The sequence below is a fragment of the Nelumbo lutea genome, chromosome 4 (assembly GCF_056320005.1).
Source record: "Nelumbo lutea isolate HS-2025 chromosome 4, American lotus-T2T, whole genome shotgun sequence".
Taxonomy (NCBI): Eukaryota; Viridiplantae; Streptophyta; class Magnoliopsida; order Proteales; family Nelumbonaceae; genus Nelumbo; species Nelumbo lutea.
The window spans coordinates 3,571,697-3,591,388 of NC_142687.1; the positions used below are offsets into that span (position 1 = coordinate 3,571,697).

A 19,692-nucleotide genomic window follows, 5' to 3' on the forward strand; every position below is an offset into this window, starting at 1 on the left:
ACATCTTGGTTGCAGACTTTGTGTAGATAACACTGTTTCAGACTAGCCAAAGTGGTCACAGTTCTGAAGTGGACCAGTTACAGCAGCAAGAAGTATTTTGTGAGCTAGTAACCGACCTGAAACTGAGAGCTCTCCACCACTGCACTATGCATACTTCTCTTGGGCTTCGACTTCTGCTACTGTAGAGTGTGCTCACCCCTACGACCAATACTAGGACTGCTGAAATCAGTCCTCAACCTAGGTCTGTCCTATACAGACCTCTCTTAGCAACCGAATGACTACTAACTACTAGAAGCAGTCTAGTAGGACATCAACTTCTGGGTCTTACTTCCCTTGTGCCCTACAACCAAGGGAAACCCTAGGTTCGAACCTTGTTCTGTTCTATGGCAACCCTAGGGTTTCCCCGTAGCAACCAAGATAAAAAAAAGACAGAAAGAAAGCAAGAGAGAAGAGTTGGCGTCGGCTGTAACCAGAAGATCACTCAATGCTCTAATACCATGTTTGCTGAAAGGTTGTAGCTAAAGTAGTAGAAGAGAGGTGAAGGCAAACAGGTGCTGAGAATGTCGAACTGAGTAACCCAGTTGACAGTACTATTATTTATAGTAGATTACAATACAGTGCTACGTGAAATGTCTGGAATGCCCCTGATTAGTGATGGGACACCCAGACTGCTTAAAACACTAAACAGACTAAGGCCCAATAACAAAGGCCCAGTACCTAACAGCTTAAAACCCAATACTAACTAACATGTATACTTATCAGCCGAACCAACAATATATAAAATCAGTCAACTTAACACATGGGAAGCAAAAAATTCATTAAGCTCACCATGGAAATATTCTTTCGCGTTATCTGATTGAAAGATTTGAATCTCAACATGAAATTGTGTGAATACCATCCTTTGGAAGTCCCTTATAATCTTTGGGACTTCGTCTCTGGTACGCATAGGAAATATCCATGTATAATGAGAAAAGTCATCAATCAAGGTGATAAAGGGAAATTTGCTCTTTTGTTACTTGAATGAAAAGTTGTTTAACATTGTTGACTCAATTGACATGTTTGACATTGAAAATCTTACACCGAACATGACTTAAAATAAGGATGGAAACAAACACTTCAATATTTCAAAGGACACATGACCTAGATGATTGTGCCCCAAGAAAAAAAACTTGACTCTTATTGGACTGACCCAATTAACAATGTGACTCTAAAGATGACCTAATGAAGATGACACCGAGAAACTAGCCTTGTTGTTGAGAGTATAGAGACCATGTACTAAGCTTCCTCTACCAATTGTCCTCCCAGAAGTTAGATCCTAAAAAATACATGAACTAGGAAAAAAAGTTACACTAAAATTTAAAGAATTTGTGATACTACTAATGGAAAGCAAATTGATAGGAAGTTTAGGTACGCGTAATACATTATTAAGGTTGAGGCCATGGGGAAGAGATATTGATCCCTGACCTGCAATGGATGAGAATCATCCATCTGCAAGCCTCACCTTATTTCTTCCGGACAACAAGCTATAGATTTGGCTTACTGGTCATGTGGTTCGAGGCCCCTGAATCAATAATCCAAGAGGAATCAGTGGCAGTGGAAACATGGAAGGCAGAGGCCGCATTACCTGATGTAGATGCAAATGAAGTAGAGGGAGTACTAGTAACTGAGTTGTCCATCTTAGAGCCCTACCATACAATTTTAGATGATTGCGGAATGAGTTCATGATATATTCCTTAGGGTCAGGACTCGTGGATTGTTCCTGTGTAGCACTAGGGTTACTAGTAGACTGAGAATTTTGAGCTGCCATATTTGCTACATTGTACTTCTTCTGGCCCTGCACCTTACCCTGCTCTTCCTTTTTTACAGCCCACTTTGGTTTTCCAAAGAGCTCCCAACATGTATCACGAGTATGTCTTGAATGTCGGCAGTGAGTGCACCACAACTTGTCCTTGTCATCAACTTTCTTGGGATCACCACTTTTCTTTCCTACATTAGCACTACCTGTTGCAGCTAATAAAATCTGCTGCTCCCCCTCATTTGCAACCATTACACTCCGCGTACCTTCCTCAGATTGGACTAGGGCATGCACCTCTTGGACTGAAGGCAAATCACAACTTCTCAAAATGCTGCTAAGATACCAACTTCTTATAGGCTTTGGCATCATCATCATTCTTCCATTCTATAGTCTGATAGTGATCCAACTCCTTCCAAACAGAAATAAGAGCTGAATAATATGCTGACAAACTGTGGTCACCCTGTTTACAAGTTGAGGATTCAGCCTGTAACTGATAAATCTTGGCATAGAGTCTTTGCTCAGAGTAGGTAGTTTTAGCTTGTTTCCATATCTCATTTGCAGTCTTTCCCCATATAAAATTCTTCTTTACACTTGGTTTCATGGCTGCAAGTAGCCAAGATATCACCGTGCTGTTCTTCTGATCCCACTTATCATGTTCAGCTGTCCCATTTTTAGGTTCTTTTACTCTCCCATTTATGTATCCAACTTTTCCCCTAGCTGTAACATATAGTTTAACACCTTTAGCCCACTCTAGATAGTTCAAACCATTCAAAGGGGCAATTGGCATCAGAAAAAGCATACTCTCAGCATTCATACCAGCTGTACCACAGGTTGATGTAACCCCCAGACGAAGTTGAATCATCAGTTGCCATGTTGGGCAGGTTCTACAATTCAAAAGGAACCACTGATGTACACAGAAATAGGTCTCTACCCTATTTCTACTACCCAACACACACGTAGGCACAAAACACACACCAATCTGCCTCCTAGAATGGAACAACACTGCAGAAAGCACCACTACTAGTAACTAACAGACCCAAAAAACCAGTCTTCAATCATCATTAGGCCCCACAAGCCACACCAAAAAAAAGGCAGCACATACCTATAACGAGGGAGCACACAACCCCCTATACAGCACCTGTACGAAGGTGAACATAACAAGAATGCAGCCTTCACAGCATCGGCTGTCATGGTGTCACCCACTAGGGTTTCCTTGGTATTATGACCTTGGTATTATGACCAAGGAAGAACCCAGAGAAGTCACAGTCTGAGAATTCTGACCAGTCTGATTGGGCTCTTGCACCTCACAGTTCAAGAAATTAAAAAAAAAAAAAACTGATGAGAGGAGATGTAGTTCAGAGAGAGAAAAGTCCTCCTATTGCCCAGAAGTTTGCTCTGATACCATGTTTTCTTCTAGGAAGAAGAGAAGAAAGGGAGAATAAGAGAGAAGGAAGAGAAGAGAGATCGGCTGTTTGGGAGCCAAGACATTAGGCTGGCGGCGCCCGGCTTTCAATTTATATTAATGAGAAAAATAAAAGGAAATTTACATCCTTGCCCCTGGAGGCACACCCTAATAAAAAACAATAATAAAAAGCAGTAAACAAGCTTACAGCACCCTAAGACTGACTGTATAAAATACTATAACAGCAGAAACAACTAACAAATCATTCTAACAACAAATCTCACCTCCATTGAATCACTTTCCGTTGCTACGTCTCCATAGTCATTTTTTCCATAGTCAAAACTTAACTCTCCATCATCATTGCTATCATCATCATCATCACCATCATCATCTTCAAGTCCACTGAATTCATAATCAATATGCTGCTGTTCAGCAATCAGTTTTACATGTGCTTCAACATCCTCAAGAGACTTGAGTGCCTTCCTAAAGAATTTTAACTGTATGAAACAAAGGAACAAAGTTTATTAACTGTCAACTAAGAAGAGGAATCTTGCTATCTTAAATTTTCATTTTATGGGGGAGGGAGGGAACCTGTGCAGCATGATGCCGAGCAGCCTGTGTCAGAAGACTTCGAGATTGCCCTTTCTTCAACGACTTTAAACGAAATACAAATAATGTTGCCTCCTCATCATATTCATCATGAGCTGCCTTCAACTGCTGAGAAGAAAAACTTCCTTTGCTGCTTCTTGGCCTTCCTTTCTTCCTCTGTGCCGCCAATATGTATTCATACATGTTTCTGAAGATCATACACTTTTAAGTGAGAAGACATTCACTTCATGGTATCAGGGAAGATAAAAAGGAAACAGTCAGACCTTTTCTCATCGCATTGCCGCTTCATATCCTGAAACCGGAAATAAGGTAAAATCATCAAATATAAGATCTAACAATTAAAAGCCAACTATTGAAACTATTGTAAAAACTTAATTTCTTGTCTGGATCTTGAGGATAAATTGCAGATGCTAAACAAGAAAGAAACAAACAGGAATTTAATCTTCATTGAGTCCTAATAGATGAAGCTTTATATATAGAATTTTAAATCCAATGTGTATTTTGAATAGGAGAAGTTTGAGATTGCAAGATGTCAATTCAATAACTTTTTATAAAAAAGTAAACAATGTGGATAAAAAAGACTGTTAATTAACAAATCAAATACTAGGAAGTTTGAAACATTCAAAAATGCATGTTTCAAAATAAATGCACCAACATCTGAGTGTGGATTTCAAAGCAATGTACCACCATCACCATTTTCAAGACTGTTGACAGTTGTTTTGTGTACTCGGGTTTAGTACCTCAAGGGTACTGTTGTAATTTCTCCCTTGTTTATATTGTACGACTGGGCCAGTATAAATAATAACTCTTACACTCGCCCCCAGGATTCTGGAGGGTTTTCAGTCCACTCTCCTCTCCTCTCTTCTCTCTTCTCCTCTCCTCTCTTCTCTTGCTCTTGCTCAACATGGTATCAGAGCAAGTCGTGCAGGCTTGAAGGGTGGTGTCAAGCAAACCTGCTGTTCAATGTCGTGCAGATGGTCTCTCCATCTCCTAGAGCTGCATCCCTTGAAATGCTAATCTGTTGCATCCAGTTCGACCCAGAAGTTATAGTGACCTTTCATCTCCCAGAGCTGTCTCCATCAAACTCCTAATCTGGTGTACTCAGTTTGACCCAGAAGTTACAGAGTCTTTTCATCTTCCAGCCCAGAAGTTGTACCTCTTGTCTGCTCGACTGTGGAGAGGCTATTGTTTGAGGTTCGTAGAAGGAGTTCTGGTTTACAGAGAGACTATCATCTGAAACTAAAAGAGGTACTGGTCATCTTCTGTTCGGCTGCCCTAATGATTGTCTGTTCAGCCAATCGATGGACTGTTGATTGACTGTATTCCTTAACAAAGTAACTGTATTCAGTTGTTTTTTTTTGGTATTATGGATTGTTGATGCCCTGAAGCTGATATTGAATTAATCTTATTGATTGACTGTTCGGCTACCCTGTTGTTCTCATTGACTGGTTGGCTATCAGGCCTACTGATTAGGTCATTCAGACCTAGTGATGTACTGCAACTGCAGTGTTTCTTTTTGATTCCTACAAAATTGTAGGTCATACAGATCTGTTCTTGTACTGCAACAGTAGTGTTCAGACTTTGTTCTCAGTGAAACCGTAGGTTAGAAAGACCTGTTTCAGTACTGCAACAACAGTGTTCAGACTTTGTTCTCAGTGAAACCGTAGGTCAGAAGGACTGTTCCAGTACTGCAACAGCAGTGTTCTGATTTTGCTCCCAGTGAAACCGGAGGTCAGAAGGACCTGTTTCTGCAATAGCCTTGTACGGCAGTACTCATTTGGTTGCTGTTTCGTTTTATTCTGATATCATGGGCAATGAAGATTCAGCCACATCTGGAGTTTCCTCAATGCTGAATGGAATGGGTGGGGGTGACATATCCTTTCCTATGGCTGTTGTCCCTCTTGATGGTTTAAATTACCTAGAGTGGTCAAGAGGGATCAAATTATACATCACTGCAAGGAGGGAAGATAGGCTATATTAATGGGAGGATAAAAGAACCATCCTCTGGGAGTGCTGAATATGATAGATGGAATCAGGAGAACAATATTGTTATGTCTTGGCTCTTGGTTTCCATGCAACCTCAAATAAGGAAGAATTTCATGTGGGCTGAAACTGCAAATGAAATCTGGGAACAAGCAAAGTCTACATATTCAGAATTGCGACATTATGCCAAAATTTATCAACTGCAGGCAGCATCATCTACTTGTAGACAGAGGGAGAGGTGTTTATCAGTTTATTACTCTGAATCGACCTCTGTTTGGAAGGAGTTGGATCACTACCAGAGTGTGGATTGGAAGTGTGATGAGGATGCCAAAAAGTACAAGCAACTTGTCTCCCAGCAAAGGGTGTTTGCATTCTTACATGGTCTGAATCCTATGTATGAATCTATCAGGGTTCAGATTCTCAGCTCTAAAGATCTCCCATCTATTCAGGAAGTCTATGCTCTTGTATAGTCTGAAGAAAGCAGAAGAAATTTGATGAACAGCCCTGGTGGGGATGCTGTTGTGTTGGTAGCAAAAGGGGGTTCTCTACTGGTGTGGGATCTTCCTCCAGGAAAAGAGATCTCTAGAAAAAAACAGAGGATAAGGAAAAATTGTGGTGCACTCATTGCCAGAAACCCCGACACACCAAAGATACCTGTTGGGATCTTCATGGGAAACCAAAATGGGCTCAAGATCTGACTAAGAAGCAAGGTTCAGAGGTGAATAAGAGGTCCGAATAGCAAGGTACAAAGAAACATCACATGGCCAATATGGCTACTTGGGAGAATCAGCCCCCAATTTCTACTGTGACTCAGACACATCTCACTGGACCTGACCCGATGGAGGATATTATGAATTCCTTTCGTGACCATTTAGAGCTCTATGGTAGATCAATTCGTCAGATGAATGCTCCTCCCTCAACCTCATTTGCATCTACGTCAGGTAACCCTGCCACTGCTTTCCATGTTGCTTCTCACACCCCTGACTCTCCATGGATTATTGATTATGGAGCGTCAAAACACATGACTGGTACATCCTCTTACTTTCAAACCTACCCTATTTCTGGAAGAGACAAGGTGAGACTAGCCGATGGATCATACACTTCCATAGCTGGTCAAGGAACTCTCTCTCTTCCTCTTGGTCTTACCCTTTCTGATGTCCTTCATGTTCCAAAATTTCCTATTAATTTGTTCTCTGTTAGTAGTGTTACTAATTCTTTGAATTGCTCAGTGACTTTTTTCCCTTCTCATTGTGTGATTCAAGATTTGGCCTCGGGGAGAATGATTGGTAGGGGACGTATGGCTGATGGACTTTACATGCTGGAGAATAAGGCTGGTCTTCATGTTACAGAGTCTATGAGTCAGTCCTGTAAGAAAAAAGTCTATTTATGGCATTGTCGTCTTGGTCATTTGTCTTTTGAGTCTTTGAAAGTTGTATTCTCAGAATTGTTTAAGTCAATGTTTGTTTCTGATTTTTCTTGTCAAACGTGTCAATTAAGTAAACATTGCAGAACTCATTTTCTTCAAAGAAATAGTTAATCTGAATCTCCTTTTCACATTGTTCATTCTGATGTATGAGGCCCTATTACTTTACCATTTGAGAGTGGCTACAAGTATTTCATTACCCTCATTGATGATTATTCTAGATATACTTGGGTATACCCGATGCGAACCAGGGAAGAAGTACAAAAAATCATTCAAGATTTCTAGCGGATGGTCTTCACTCAATTTCAAATTGAAATCCAAACTTTTCAATCAAACAATGCAAAAGAATTTTTTCATAATGACCTCATGGAGTTTTTTGCTTCGCGTGGTTCCCTTCACCGTAGCTCTTGTGCCCGCACGCCACAGCAAAATGGGTGGCCGAACGGAAGAACCGACATCTCCTTGAAGTTGCTCGGGGTTTACTACTTCATATGAATGTTCCCAAACGTTTTTGGCTTGAAGCTATTCTTTGTTCTACTTACCTTATAAACCGTATGCCCTCTCGTAAATTAGAGTACAAAGCCCCACATCAACTTCTCTTTCCTAAGGCTCCTCTTCTTTTTATTCCTCCTCGTGTCTTTGGTTGCCGATGTTTTGTCCAAAATCTGTCTCCCACCCGTAGGAAATTGGATTCTCGTGTTATCTCTTGCATATTTCTTGGTTACTCCTTCACTCAAAAGGGATACTGTTGTTTTGATCCTGTTTCTCAGAAATTCTATGTCTCCATGGATGTTTCTTTCTTTGAAGATGCGCCTTTCTTTCCTGTTTCTCCTCAGGGGGAGTGTAGGCATGAGGAGAAACTGGTTCAACTTCCCTCTCTCTCTGACCCTCCGCCTTTTCGTGTTTTTTCTCGTCGTCGCAAAGGCCAACCAAATTCAAGAGCTGTAGAGAATCCGGAAGTTGTACCTCCAGTGCCACCAGACTCCTCGGGGGAGGATCATACTCACCCAGGTATTTTGGCTCCCAATGATGTCCTTGAATCTATTGAAAATGATTCCCCTACTGCTAATGATCTTGATCGTCCTATTGCTCACAGGAAGAGTGTTAGATTGTGCACCACTAAACATCCCATTTCCAACTTTGTCTCCTATGAGAACATTTCATCCTCATTCCGTGCTTTCCTTACTTCTATTGACGGTGTCCCTATCCCTAAGAATGTGGCAGAAGCTCTTTCAGTTCCTGAATGGACAAATGCCATGAAGGAAGAAACTAATGCCCTTCACAAAAATGGCACATGAGAACTTGTTGATCTTCCTAAGGGAAAGGTTCCAGTTGGAAGTAAATGGGTGTTCACAGTCAAGCATAAGGCTGATGGAACAGTGGAAAGGTATAAAGCTCGCTTAGTGGCAAAGGGATTTACTCAAGTATATGGAGTTGATTATGCAGAAACTTTTGCCCTTGTTGCCAAGATGAACTCCATTAGAGTTCTTTTCTCTCTTGCGGCTAATCTGGATTGGGATTTACACCAGCTTGACATCAAGAATGCATTCTTGAATGGTGACCTTGAAGAGGAAGTTTACATGATTCAACCTCCAGGTTTTCTGGCTCAAGGCAATGAATAGAAAGTGTGCAAGTTGAAGAAGTCCTTATACGGGCTGAAACAATCACCAAGAGCTTGGTTCAGCAAATTCCATGTGGCAGTTTAGTAGAAAGGATACAAACAATGTCAATCAGATCACATATTGTTTGTGAGAAGACGATAAGGTAAAATTGCTGCTCTAATTGTATATGTGGATGACATAATTGTTACTGGTGAATGGGATGATGAAATTCAGAGGTTGAAGTTTTTTCTGGCCACTCAGTTTGAAGTGAAGGATCTAGGACCTGCCAGGTACTTCCTTGGAATTGAAGTCGCCTGATCAAAGAAGAGTATCTTCATTTCTCAAAGGAAATATGTCCTAGATTTACTTCAGGACATTGGGAAGATGGGGGTGAAGCCAGTTGACTCTCCCATTGACCCCAACCATAAATTAGGTGATAGCCGTGGTGAACCTCTCAAGGATATGAAACAGTTTCAGAGGCTTGTAGGGAGATTATTATACCCTTCTATGACTCGCCCAGACATTGCATATGCTGTTGGTGTCCTCAGTCAATTCATGCATGCTCCTAGGTCCTCTCATCTTGAAGCAGCAGAGAGAATCTTCCGATATCTAAAGAAGTATCCGGGTACTGGCTTGTTATTTCAAAAGCACGGACATTTGAAAGTTGAATTTTATATAGATGCAGATTGGGTTGGATCCCAAAGTGACGGAAAGTCTACCAGTGGCTACTGCACCTTTATAGGAGGGAACCTTGTTACATGGAGGAGTAAAAAGCAAAATGTAGTGGCTAGATTCAGTGTTGAAGCTGAATATCGTGCTATGGCCCACGGGGTTGTTGAAGGCATGTGGATAAAGAATTTGTTGGGTGAGTTGGGTTTCCTAGTGGCCAAACCTGTAACTCTATTCTGTGATAACAAAGCAGCTATAAGCATTGCTGCCAATCCAGTGCTACATGATAGAACAAAACACATTGAAGTTGACAAGCATTTTATCAGAGAGAAAGTTATCACAGGCGAAGTGTGTACTCCCTATGTCACTTCTGAGAACCAGCTTGCAGACATCTTTACAAAGGGTTTAAACCTTTCTAGACATCATGATCTTTGTGACAAGTTGGGCATGATTGATATCTATGCTCCAACTTGAGCGGGAGTGTTGACAGTTGTTTTGTGTACTCTTACACTCGCCCCCAGGATTCTGGAGGGTTTTCAGTCCACTCGACTCTCCTCTCTTCTCTCTTCTCTTGCTCCTGCTCAACAAAGACAAATTTGAAGAAATTTTTGAATTTCCTATTTTTCAATTTTAACTAAACTAGTAATTGACCACAAATTAGATGATCCCATATAGTTGGAACAACGCTTTGTTGAGTTTTTTTTTTTATATAAGTAAATGCGTTTCCAATAAAAGGACAAAGCCAACAACCAAGCACCTTAATCAAATTTCCAATCTTTGTAGAGGTCTGTTTTGGAGATTGACCTGTAGAAAAAAGGGTCATTAGTGAAGAAATTGGAGATAAAAGGTTACAACCACTATTTTTTTGTGGAGGACTGTGTTGGGCCAAGCCAGGAGACAGTGTATAATAGTTGAGGGATCTGTTTCATTTGTGGAAGAGATTATGCAGTTTAATAATGTGGGCAACCCTGTTTAAAATGAGAGTTACAGTAATAGATCATTGTCTGAAGATTCAAGAAAAGTCTTGTTCTTTAGGAGAAAAAAGTCGAGGAAGATCTAGGTGGGGTTCCATGAGGTAAACGTGTTACGCAAAGGTATTCACGTTAGGAAGATGCACGACACAAGGGTAGTTGAAAGAGAAGTTTAAATTGGAAAGGAGTTAGGTCCATTCTTTTTAGGCAATGAAGACTATGCAAGAAGAGTGTTTTTAGGAACTTGAAGAAAGAGAAAGAAGTACTAAAACTACAAATCTGGAGCCTTAAGAGCATTGAAAATGGGATGGCTGGTTTGTATGGGAGGACACTAACTGAGCTTTTCACGAGTTGTTCACACTTGGCTTGTGAAAAGCTCAATTAGGTTCAACTTAAACCAAGCTTCAAGCCGATCCCGAGCCCAACATGTAGGCTCATTTGCTAATTGAGTCGACCTCGACTAGCCTAATGAAGCTCAGCTCGTAAGCCTAATTGAGTATGTATATATGAAGCTTGGCTCACTGTCAAGCTTGAGTCGAGCTGAGCCACACTCAAATATATGAGCTTTTGAGTCGAGCCAAATTCGAGCTCAAGCCTGATGTTTTTCTACTGAGCCGAGCTCGAATAGCCAAATATCCGGCTTGGCTTGGCTCGAAGCCACCCATACTGGTTAGGGTGGGATAGGAGTTGTTTTCTATTAGGGGCTTGCCAAGGGGGATGTTTGTCACTGTTGTGGTCTGCATTGGGGATGGAAGTGGGTGTGTTGTTGGGTTAAGTTGTTATGTATTTTAGTTTGACCTATTGTAAGATTGAGACTTTTTCTTTTTAGAAAGGAGAGGTGATTTTCTTTTATGTAGCTTGCATGTCTATCTTTGGTGGGGTCTGGCTTTGTAAAAGTTGGTGTTCTATTGTTTTGTGTAGTGTGGTCTTGTAGCCCTGTTTTCTTTGGTAGTTTCATATCACCTCTTCTTTTACCCTTTTCTTCTTCTTTAATGAATTTTATTTTATTATAAAATAAATCATTTCCAATCTTTGACTAAAATAAGTCTTGCTTCTAAACCAACAAATTCTTCTTACAGGGCTAAAAATGGTTGAACCTTGCAACCTAAAGGTAACAGTACAATTTATTAGCACAAGCCACACTAGCGTAAACTCACACATCCCTCCCCCCCCGTGTGGCCAGAAACTTGAAGTACTAGTAAGACCATAGTTTGCAATAGCTAAATTCTATTTCACTCTTGGAAAATTGGAGAGCATGGAAAAAACTTAAAAAGTTAAAATCTCAGATGCTGATTATAATTGAAAAAAGTACTCCAGGATATCAAGCCATAAAGATGATAACACCTTGCTATTTAAATTTACCTGATGATTTGTTCCTTTCATCTAGTGGAAATTTGATATTTTCATTGGACTGCTTGCTTTAGTGCATCTCAATTCAGTTTTTAAGGTAGGAGTGTCATTGGCATCAATTTTTTTTTTATCAATGTGTCATCAGCATCATTACTAACTCTAAGTGGTCCATTTTTATTGAGGTCATGCCCTCCTTGGAAACTTCCATTAGTGCTTGGCATCCTCCTTAAGGTTTGGCCAAATTTTTTTAATGGTTCATTTTTCTTTTTACTTCCTTTTATTTATTAGGCAATCAGGGCCTGTTAGTCAAAGATGGCTTTTGGAGGGATGAAGATGGTAAATCATTGATGACCTATGGACTTAATTGACAGTGTTAGCCTAGTAGAAAGAACTTCTTACCTTAAAGGTCTGGAGATTTAAACACTTCTTCTCTATATAATCATTTAGGCTGTATTTGGTTTGAAAGAAAAAGTAGAGAAAGGAAGGGGTACAGGTAGCGAAACCAAGCACGGCATTAAGGCAACTCAATAAAGATAACATGATAGACTAGAAGAGGCAAATGCCTGTGTAGACCTTGTGTTGTGCCATGAAATCCTTGATCTGATTCCCTGTTGAATGCCAGTGAAGAGCAGGAGCTGTTCAACAACAGCTGAAATAGCTGAACTGAATGACTTATTGCTTTATCTTTTAGTGGATAAAGCAATTAAACAATAAAATATTCGAGGGTATGGCAATCAACCCAACCTACTTTTAAGTTTGTCAATCAATTAATGATTTCACAGAATTTCTTCCTAAGGGTGAGTGCTTAGGGGATTATTTCCTGTGGATCTCTGTTACATTGAACTCTCTATTTTTCCTTGCCTTAACCCTTCCTAAAGGATTTGAACCTTTTTATCTCCTACTAATATCAAAGAGCATAGAAGAAAATTACTTCTAAGGGGGAAGAATGAAAACCAGGCAATTGTTCTGCACATAGAATCAAGAAACTATCAAATTATGTTATCCATATATGATAAGGACACAGGTCAACGATGTTCCAAATACAAAATTGACACAAAAAAAAAATTAAACATCCAACTTCATAAATCCCAAGTATCTGTATATCATAATACCAAAACTAATCACTGTCTTCATATATTATAAGAGAAAATAACGGAGAGGAACAAACCTCCACAGTTTGAAGTTCATTGAGAAGGGATTCTGATGGTGTTGTAATTGTTTGAAAAATATGGGAGCGCTGATGCATGGAAACATTTAGTTATTATCAAGCCCAAATCAAGGCATAAGTCTTAAAACGATAACACAAAGGGGAAAGGGCTAACTGTTTATAATATAAAACAGTGACTCACATAGCTATCAACAAGTTTCTGCAGTTCAAACTGAACTTTTCCCAGCATTAACAGAACTCTACCTGGATTAAAAAAAAAAGTGTTACAGCACAATCCATTGGATATTATAGAACACTCAAACTACAAAGAAAATGAGGTAATACTCAGCTTCCATATTAAAGCAATGATTTTGGGCTACATGATTCAAGACAATAACCCACATATGGCTAATAGAGAGAAACCAACTTCATTTTAGGAAAACAAAAACTTAAGAGAGAGAGAGAGAGAGCCACAGATTTGTTGAAAATCATGAAAAGAAGAAAAAAAGAAATATCAAGCTTCCTTCATGATGTCATGATTCAGAATGCACATAGATGTAAAAGATGAAATAAAATGAGCTACAAAACAGGAAAAAAATATTAGCCCCCATCCTTTTTTTTGTGGGGGGGAGGATCAGAAATGGTCAAAAATTTTATTATTAAAAAAACATAATATACAGATTACAAGAGAAAGGTTGTAGACCACCATTTGTTATCTACCCTAAGGTGATTTTTATATAGGCTTCCCTTGAAACCAACCCCAATACATTTCAGATCTATTTACCCCTTGCCTTGCTAATCTATCAGCTATACTATTAGTGCTTCTAGTAACCCACTGAAATCTGACATCTAATTCTTCCACTAAAGAATTGATTATCCTTATTGTACATCTGTTCTTCCAAGTTGCTTGTGCTTTATTCCTTAGCCATCCCACCATTACCTTTGAATATCCTTCCACAATGATCCCTTTGTAGCTTAACTCTTTCCCTAACTTCAGACTGTGTATCACTGCCAATAGTTTTGCCCTAATTGAGTCTCCTTACACTATAGCTGTGCATGGTTTTGCCGTATTGACCATGTAATGCTTTTCATGGATTCCCTTCTTTTGCTAACACTAATACACTAATACCTAACTGTCATCAGGCTCTTTCTATCTCTTTCTCAACTGTTCATATCATCTATATTCATTTCCTAATTGTTATCCTTGTGGTGATTAATAAAACCCTTTGATTTTGTCGCTAATCAGAGAGGAAAAAAGACATTAAGATTTAAGCAATACAATAATTCCTAAAACTAGCAAGTTTGATTTGCTAAAACAATACAATAGACTTTACCTGAAGATCAAATTAGCACACAATTGCAACAAAGTAAGAGTAGAATGGTTCTTTATTTGCTGATAAATTAATGTCCAGAATGCGGAACATGAAATTTCCCCAACTGAAAACATATTATAAAAAGCCAGACAATACTTGAATACTATAAATAATGATACTGTCTACCTGAGCCATAAAATAAATAACCAGTGATGTTTGTCTAAATTCATGAGAAATAGGCATTCTCTGGCCTCCCAAAGAAAGACCTCTGGATGTTTTTTATATTTATGAACCAGGTATTTGATCAAATATTCATACATAAGTTGTGAGAAAATAAAACCACACAATTACCACTGTCTTCATCATCATTCAATGCCGTTCTTTGAAGCAAACAAGTACCCATTTCCCGCAGTGACTCTGAGAATTCTGAAAGTAAATACAATTGAAATGAGAACATAAATCTCTAAGACAACACCAAATGTAAAGATTATCCACAACAACAGAAATGTGCACATAAATCACCATGGTCCAGTTTAGTGTAACTTTAGGAACTTGAATAAGTTCCATTAACCTTGAGGTTTCCATGAATTATTATATAAGGAAGACACCATAGGACATTACAAGGTTTCATAGGTCAAAATCGAAAAGAAAAGCCCATCAAGACCATTCGAATTCTACAAGTTCCCAGCCTTTCACGGTTAAAAGTAGTTTTTATAGATTTATTTTAGCTGATTTGAGAGGCTTGTTTAGATAATGATTGGTCTTGGAGAAAGTTGAAACCTCCTTTTCTAAGAGAAAGTTGAAGTTTTTTTTTTCTTTTCTCCTGATTGGTAGAATTTGAAGTTAATTCTGAAGAAAGCATGTACGAGTCCCTGCTCAATGAGAAACTGAACAGGGATCAAACACCCAGCTTTTGTATGCTCATTACACAATTTACACTATGCCTAGGTACAAAAAGATTATACTAGTTGGCTTAACGTGTAATAGGCTCCATTTACACAGCTCACAAGTTTTTTTATTCCCATGACTAATAGATCTATTACACCTATTAAAACAGTAACAACTAAGAACCTATATTTGGCAATCAAAGCATAAATTTGATAGAAAGTAATCTACAGAGTCATATGTGATAGCTAAAAATACCCTAAAGAGATGCTTATAGAGTTATAGGCAAGACATTATGTACCATATGCACTATTTGTTGTTGCAGCAGCTGCTGAAAGTAAGCTATCATAGCAATTTCTCATGTCTCGCATGTCCTACAAACACAACCAAATCAAACAAAGAAATTGAACAAGATTCCTAAAGAAGGCCAAAGACCGATGAGCAAAGTTAAATGGAGAGAAACATATAAATCAGGTTTCCCATTGTCTTAGATCTTTATATCTCATACAATATTATTATCTCTATATCACCATATGCCATCTCATAACTGCTACTATCAGTGAACTTCAAACAATAGCAAAATACAATTGGGTGCTGCCTTTTCATATTTCCTTTCTTTTTTAATGAAATATTTGTCAACAGCACTATTAAAGGATTATTAATAAGGTGAAAAGGTGAGGACTCCCACACATCATTTGGTGAGGCTATACAACAGCTGATATCTGACAATGCAATACAAGAGCTTGCAAGGAGATCCTGCAACTATCTTTTTTTTTTCGAAAAGGTAAGGTAAAATTGTATTGATATTATCAAAAAGTGTACAAGTATGAAAGTTCACTGTACATCTGAACACCTTTAAGGCCTCCCAAAAAAGTCAACAGCCAAAAAAGAACTAGACAAAGGATTGCCCTTGAAATGCACGTTAATACTCAGCAGCCTCTAAGGTTACTGATGATTTGATTGATCAGCTGTTCTTCTTGGATTTGCTTTTGATCAAAGATCCTCCTATTCATTTCATTCCAAATAGCCCAAATAATAGCCAAGGACATAGCCAACCAGAGAATCTGCAATATTAACCCCAGAGTTGGTATCCCCAAACTAAACCAAACCTATCTAACTTTCCCTATCAAAAAATCATCTAGCCTATTTGCTTATGTAGAGTCAACCTGAACAAGCTGTTCAATCTCAAGGAGAATGCCTTAACTTCTTTGACAAAATTTCTAAGGGATCAAGGACCACCTGTTCTTGTATGTGTCCAGCCAATTATAACTTGATAGTCTCCTTCCACAATCATTCATTCTGACCTGAAGAAGAGGCCAATTTTAGTCCTTGAAGGAGGGCAAGAAGCACAGGTCTAAGAGAGGTTCCTTCACCAGCAGGACGCAAATAGCAAGGATCATGGGATCACATTGTCCAAATGATCTCTAAACACACATCCAAACCCAAAAGGCTTGGATATCCAAGGGAACAGCCATAAAATTGAAACTTAATTCTTCCCACGTCTGACGTCTCCAAACTGAGGAACTGTGAATCAGTAGTCCTTTTTGAGGAGCAAATCCAGCAACTATATCCATAATCTCAAAATGAAACCTATCAACACCCTGCTTGAATTCTTCTTTGGTACGCACCAAATGAGATAGTCTTTCCATAATAAGATCAGTGAGGACATTTTGCTCCCAGTCATTGAAGATTCTTGAATTACTCTCATTCCATATTGTCCACAGCACCACTTCCCTTGTACATCTCCACATGATCTTTTATGACTAATCATAAACGGAATGTATTTTTTAACAATGGAAACAAACATAATAGATCTATAAAAACTGATTAAAATAGATTTCTAATATCTGATCATCTGTGCCTAATACTTTCATTTCCCACACCAATGTAATATATGTGATTTAAACTTCAAACCATCTTTTGTTCTTTCTGATTTTTAAAATTTTTTAATATCAAAAAAGTTCTCTGATTAATCACCAGGATATAAATAGACATTCAAATTACACTTCCATAATATTTTCCTTATGCAGTGTTCAGTTTTTTCATTGTTATGCTATGTTCAGTTTGAAGGTGGAATTAGTACGAGAGGCAGGCTTCTATGGTTGTCCTCTCCCCTTGTAATCTGGCTGGGTGTTGTGGGGGGAGAGGAACAACCGCATTTTCAAAGGCAAAGCGTTACAGGTGGAGGCTGTGATAAGCAAAGAATAGAGGTTACTAGTAAATTGGGCTTCTCTAAAGGAGTTCAGTGGTCTCCCATTTCAGAATTTATGGTGATCAGTGGGGTCAAATTATTGGTCAAATCCCAGCTGATTTTTGTCAAAAAATAAAAAATAAAATTGTATATGCTATATATATAGCACACACTGGTGCCACTTTTGTAACCTCTGGAAAAACCCTCCTTGCAGTAATACAATCTTTACAATTACCTTTCAAAAAGAAAATTGATATGTTCTGTTTGAATACAAATTACATTTGAGAAGTGGTCCTTAGGTTCATATTCCTGCCTTGGCGGGTTCTCCCCTTTGCACCAATTGTTCTTTTATTTATTTATTTTATATGGTCAGATTTAATATATGACTTGTTGATTGGCATTAATGACTAGTTACAGGACAGTTTATTTCTTGTGCATCAACAAATCCATTCTGAAGCCCCAAAGCTACCATTACTTCCTACTTCCAACGTTAGGACTTCCAGAAGGTAAGTAATAGGAGCAGCATACAGAACCTGTTGAATGTAAACTTTTAACCCAAGGTGTGACCAAATATTATCAAGTTCCCACTGTAGGTTTCACAGCGAGACCAGACGGGGCAGTGAATGGCATATCTGGCATTTTCTTTATTTGTAACAAAACTATACTCAGACACCATTTTATATTTGTCCATGTTTGAGAAAGAGTAATAGCATATGGTGTGAGAGAAGCCTTTGGTCAAGAAACAACCAGCTGTCAAAGGGATGACTGGAGAAGAAAATCCACTCGGCTCAAATCATAAAACAACCCGGTAAGCACAAAGCTAACCAAGAGAAGCATATAAACACAATTGGACAGGCATAATCCAATCTAGCTATGCCTCATGAGCTTGACTGCAATCAAAAACCTTATAGAGCAATTGCAGAGGATCCAAGTGTATCGCTAGTTATTTGTACAGTTCTTCCGGTGATCCCTCAGTCAATTAGATAGTACCGCATACAGTGCTCACAAGAACACAAACTAGTTAATTAACGAGTTCGCTTGATAGGGAGGAAGGAAAAAGTTAAAAAGTTAACCCATAGAATTGGGAAGCTAAAACCAAAAGACTAAAGTCTTCGCGCTTCAAAGTTTAGTGCGTATTCGCGCTTCAAAGTTTAGTGCGTAGAGCAATTTGGTAATTGTAATGATTAAGGTTGAATTATGCTCCGTTAGACCCTAAATTATGAAGTGTTCCTGTGTATCAATGCTCACCAGACAGAAAAAAGAAAAGTAGAGGAGTGCCCCGAAGAAAAATAATCAAGAGAGAGGGTGGGGAGAGAACCTGTGACGCCTGAGCGAGCTCATCCAGCTGTGCCGAAGGTTGATTATCTCTTTTTCCCCTGGCATCATTCTTGTTTAATGCAAATCCTCGCAGTTTCCTAAGAGAAGACTTCATTGCTTCTGTGCAGCCCCAACGAAACCCAAGACAAGGAAGATTGTGACCGAGGAAAACAGTAAGCGAACCAGAGAGAGAGAGAGAGAGAGAGAGAGAGAGAGAGAGAGAGAGCGCTCTTATGTGAATGGAAAGGTTAGACAAAACACAACTCAAAATTGGCGAGGAAATCCCGAAACCGAGTTGATTAACTCCATTGGAGTTTTTTTATTTTGGTGGGGGTGGGGGGGTGGGGGTGGGGGGTCAACGGAGAAAGAAAGTCTTATTACGAGTAAGGAAAAAAAGTAAGGGAAATTTTCTTGAAATGGAGAGAGCAGAATTGCCTGCTTCTACGTTTCTTCCTTGCTTGTCTACACTAATATTTGTCAAATCGTATTACGTACGCTTTTATAGAATGTGGAAAGCGGAAACAGCGTCCCTTTTGAGTTTTCAGTTTTGGAGTTTTGATTAATAATGGGGGGCATTTGTACTACGTATTACCATTACCATTGTATTGTCACCGAACTTAAAACTCGCAACTCGCAAGCAATCATGGTTCGGTTCTTTTAAAGCCATGAACTGATGTCCGACCGGAATTCATTCTTATCGAATGTCGATGTCGTCGGAGATCAAATGATCAATATCATATTCATAGTTACTGGCTTACTGCCACCCACCACGCACGGCATACCTACCATACGGCGAGGCATAGAAAAGCAGAGAGAATCATAAGCCGCTATGTATTCGTGGCTCGTGCAAATCAGGATCCGTTAGCTGAGAGTACATTCAATTACAATACTGCCTTAACCACGCCATCTAAATTTGGCCCAGATTTTTCTCTCCTCTGTCAAATAAACCAAAAAAAGGGGTTTTTACCGTTCAGTGACAATCCACCCTTACGTCGAACTAGGATTTCTAGGGGTAGATTGAAATCTTGCCCATGGA

General features: G+C 39.1%; 1 protein-coding gene across 6 annotated transcripts in view; it reads right to left on the reverse strand.

Annotated features, from left to right (window-relative positions):
* LOC148853429 (uncharacterized protein At2g33490-like) overlaps positions 1-19,003 on the reverse strand; it is a 33,297-nt gene extending 14,294 nt beyond the window's left edge. For 4 of the 6 annotated variants that reach the window (XR_016113058.1, XR_016113057.1, XM_088985282.1 and 1 more), the window contains exons 1-8: positions 18,658-18,942; positions 15,450-15,522; positions 14,609-14,689; positions 13,153-13,214; positions 12,972-13,040; positions 4,070-4,098; positions 3,789-3,993; positions 3,482-3,694 (exon numbers count right to left, since the gene is read on the reverse strand). Coding sequence is in view for 4 of the 6 variants with exons in the window: in XM_088985282.1 (XP_088841408.1) it covers positions 3,482-3,694; positions 3,789-3,993; positions 4,070-4,098; positions 12,972-13,040; positions 13,153-13,214; positions 14,609-14,689; positions 15,450-15,522; positions 18,658-18,771 (846 nt within the window). In the remaining 2 variants the exon portion in view is untranslated. Of the gene's footprint in view, positions 1-3,481; positions 3,695-3,788; positions 3,994-4,069; positions 4,099-12,971; positions 13,041-13,152; positions 13,215-14,608; positions 14,690-15,449; positions 15,523-18,657 lie in introns of all 6 variants that reach the window. The other 2 variants (XM_088985284.1, XM_088985281.1) reach the window with 1 other exon arrangement.
* Positions 19,004-19,692: the final 689 nt, after the last annotated feature.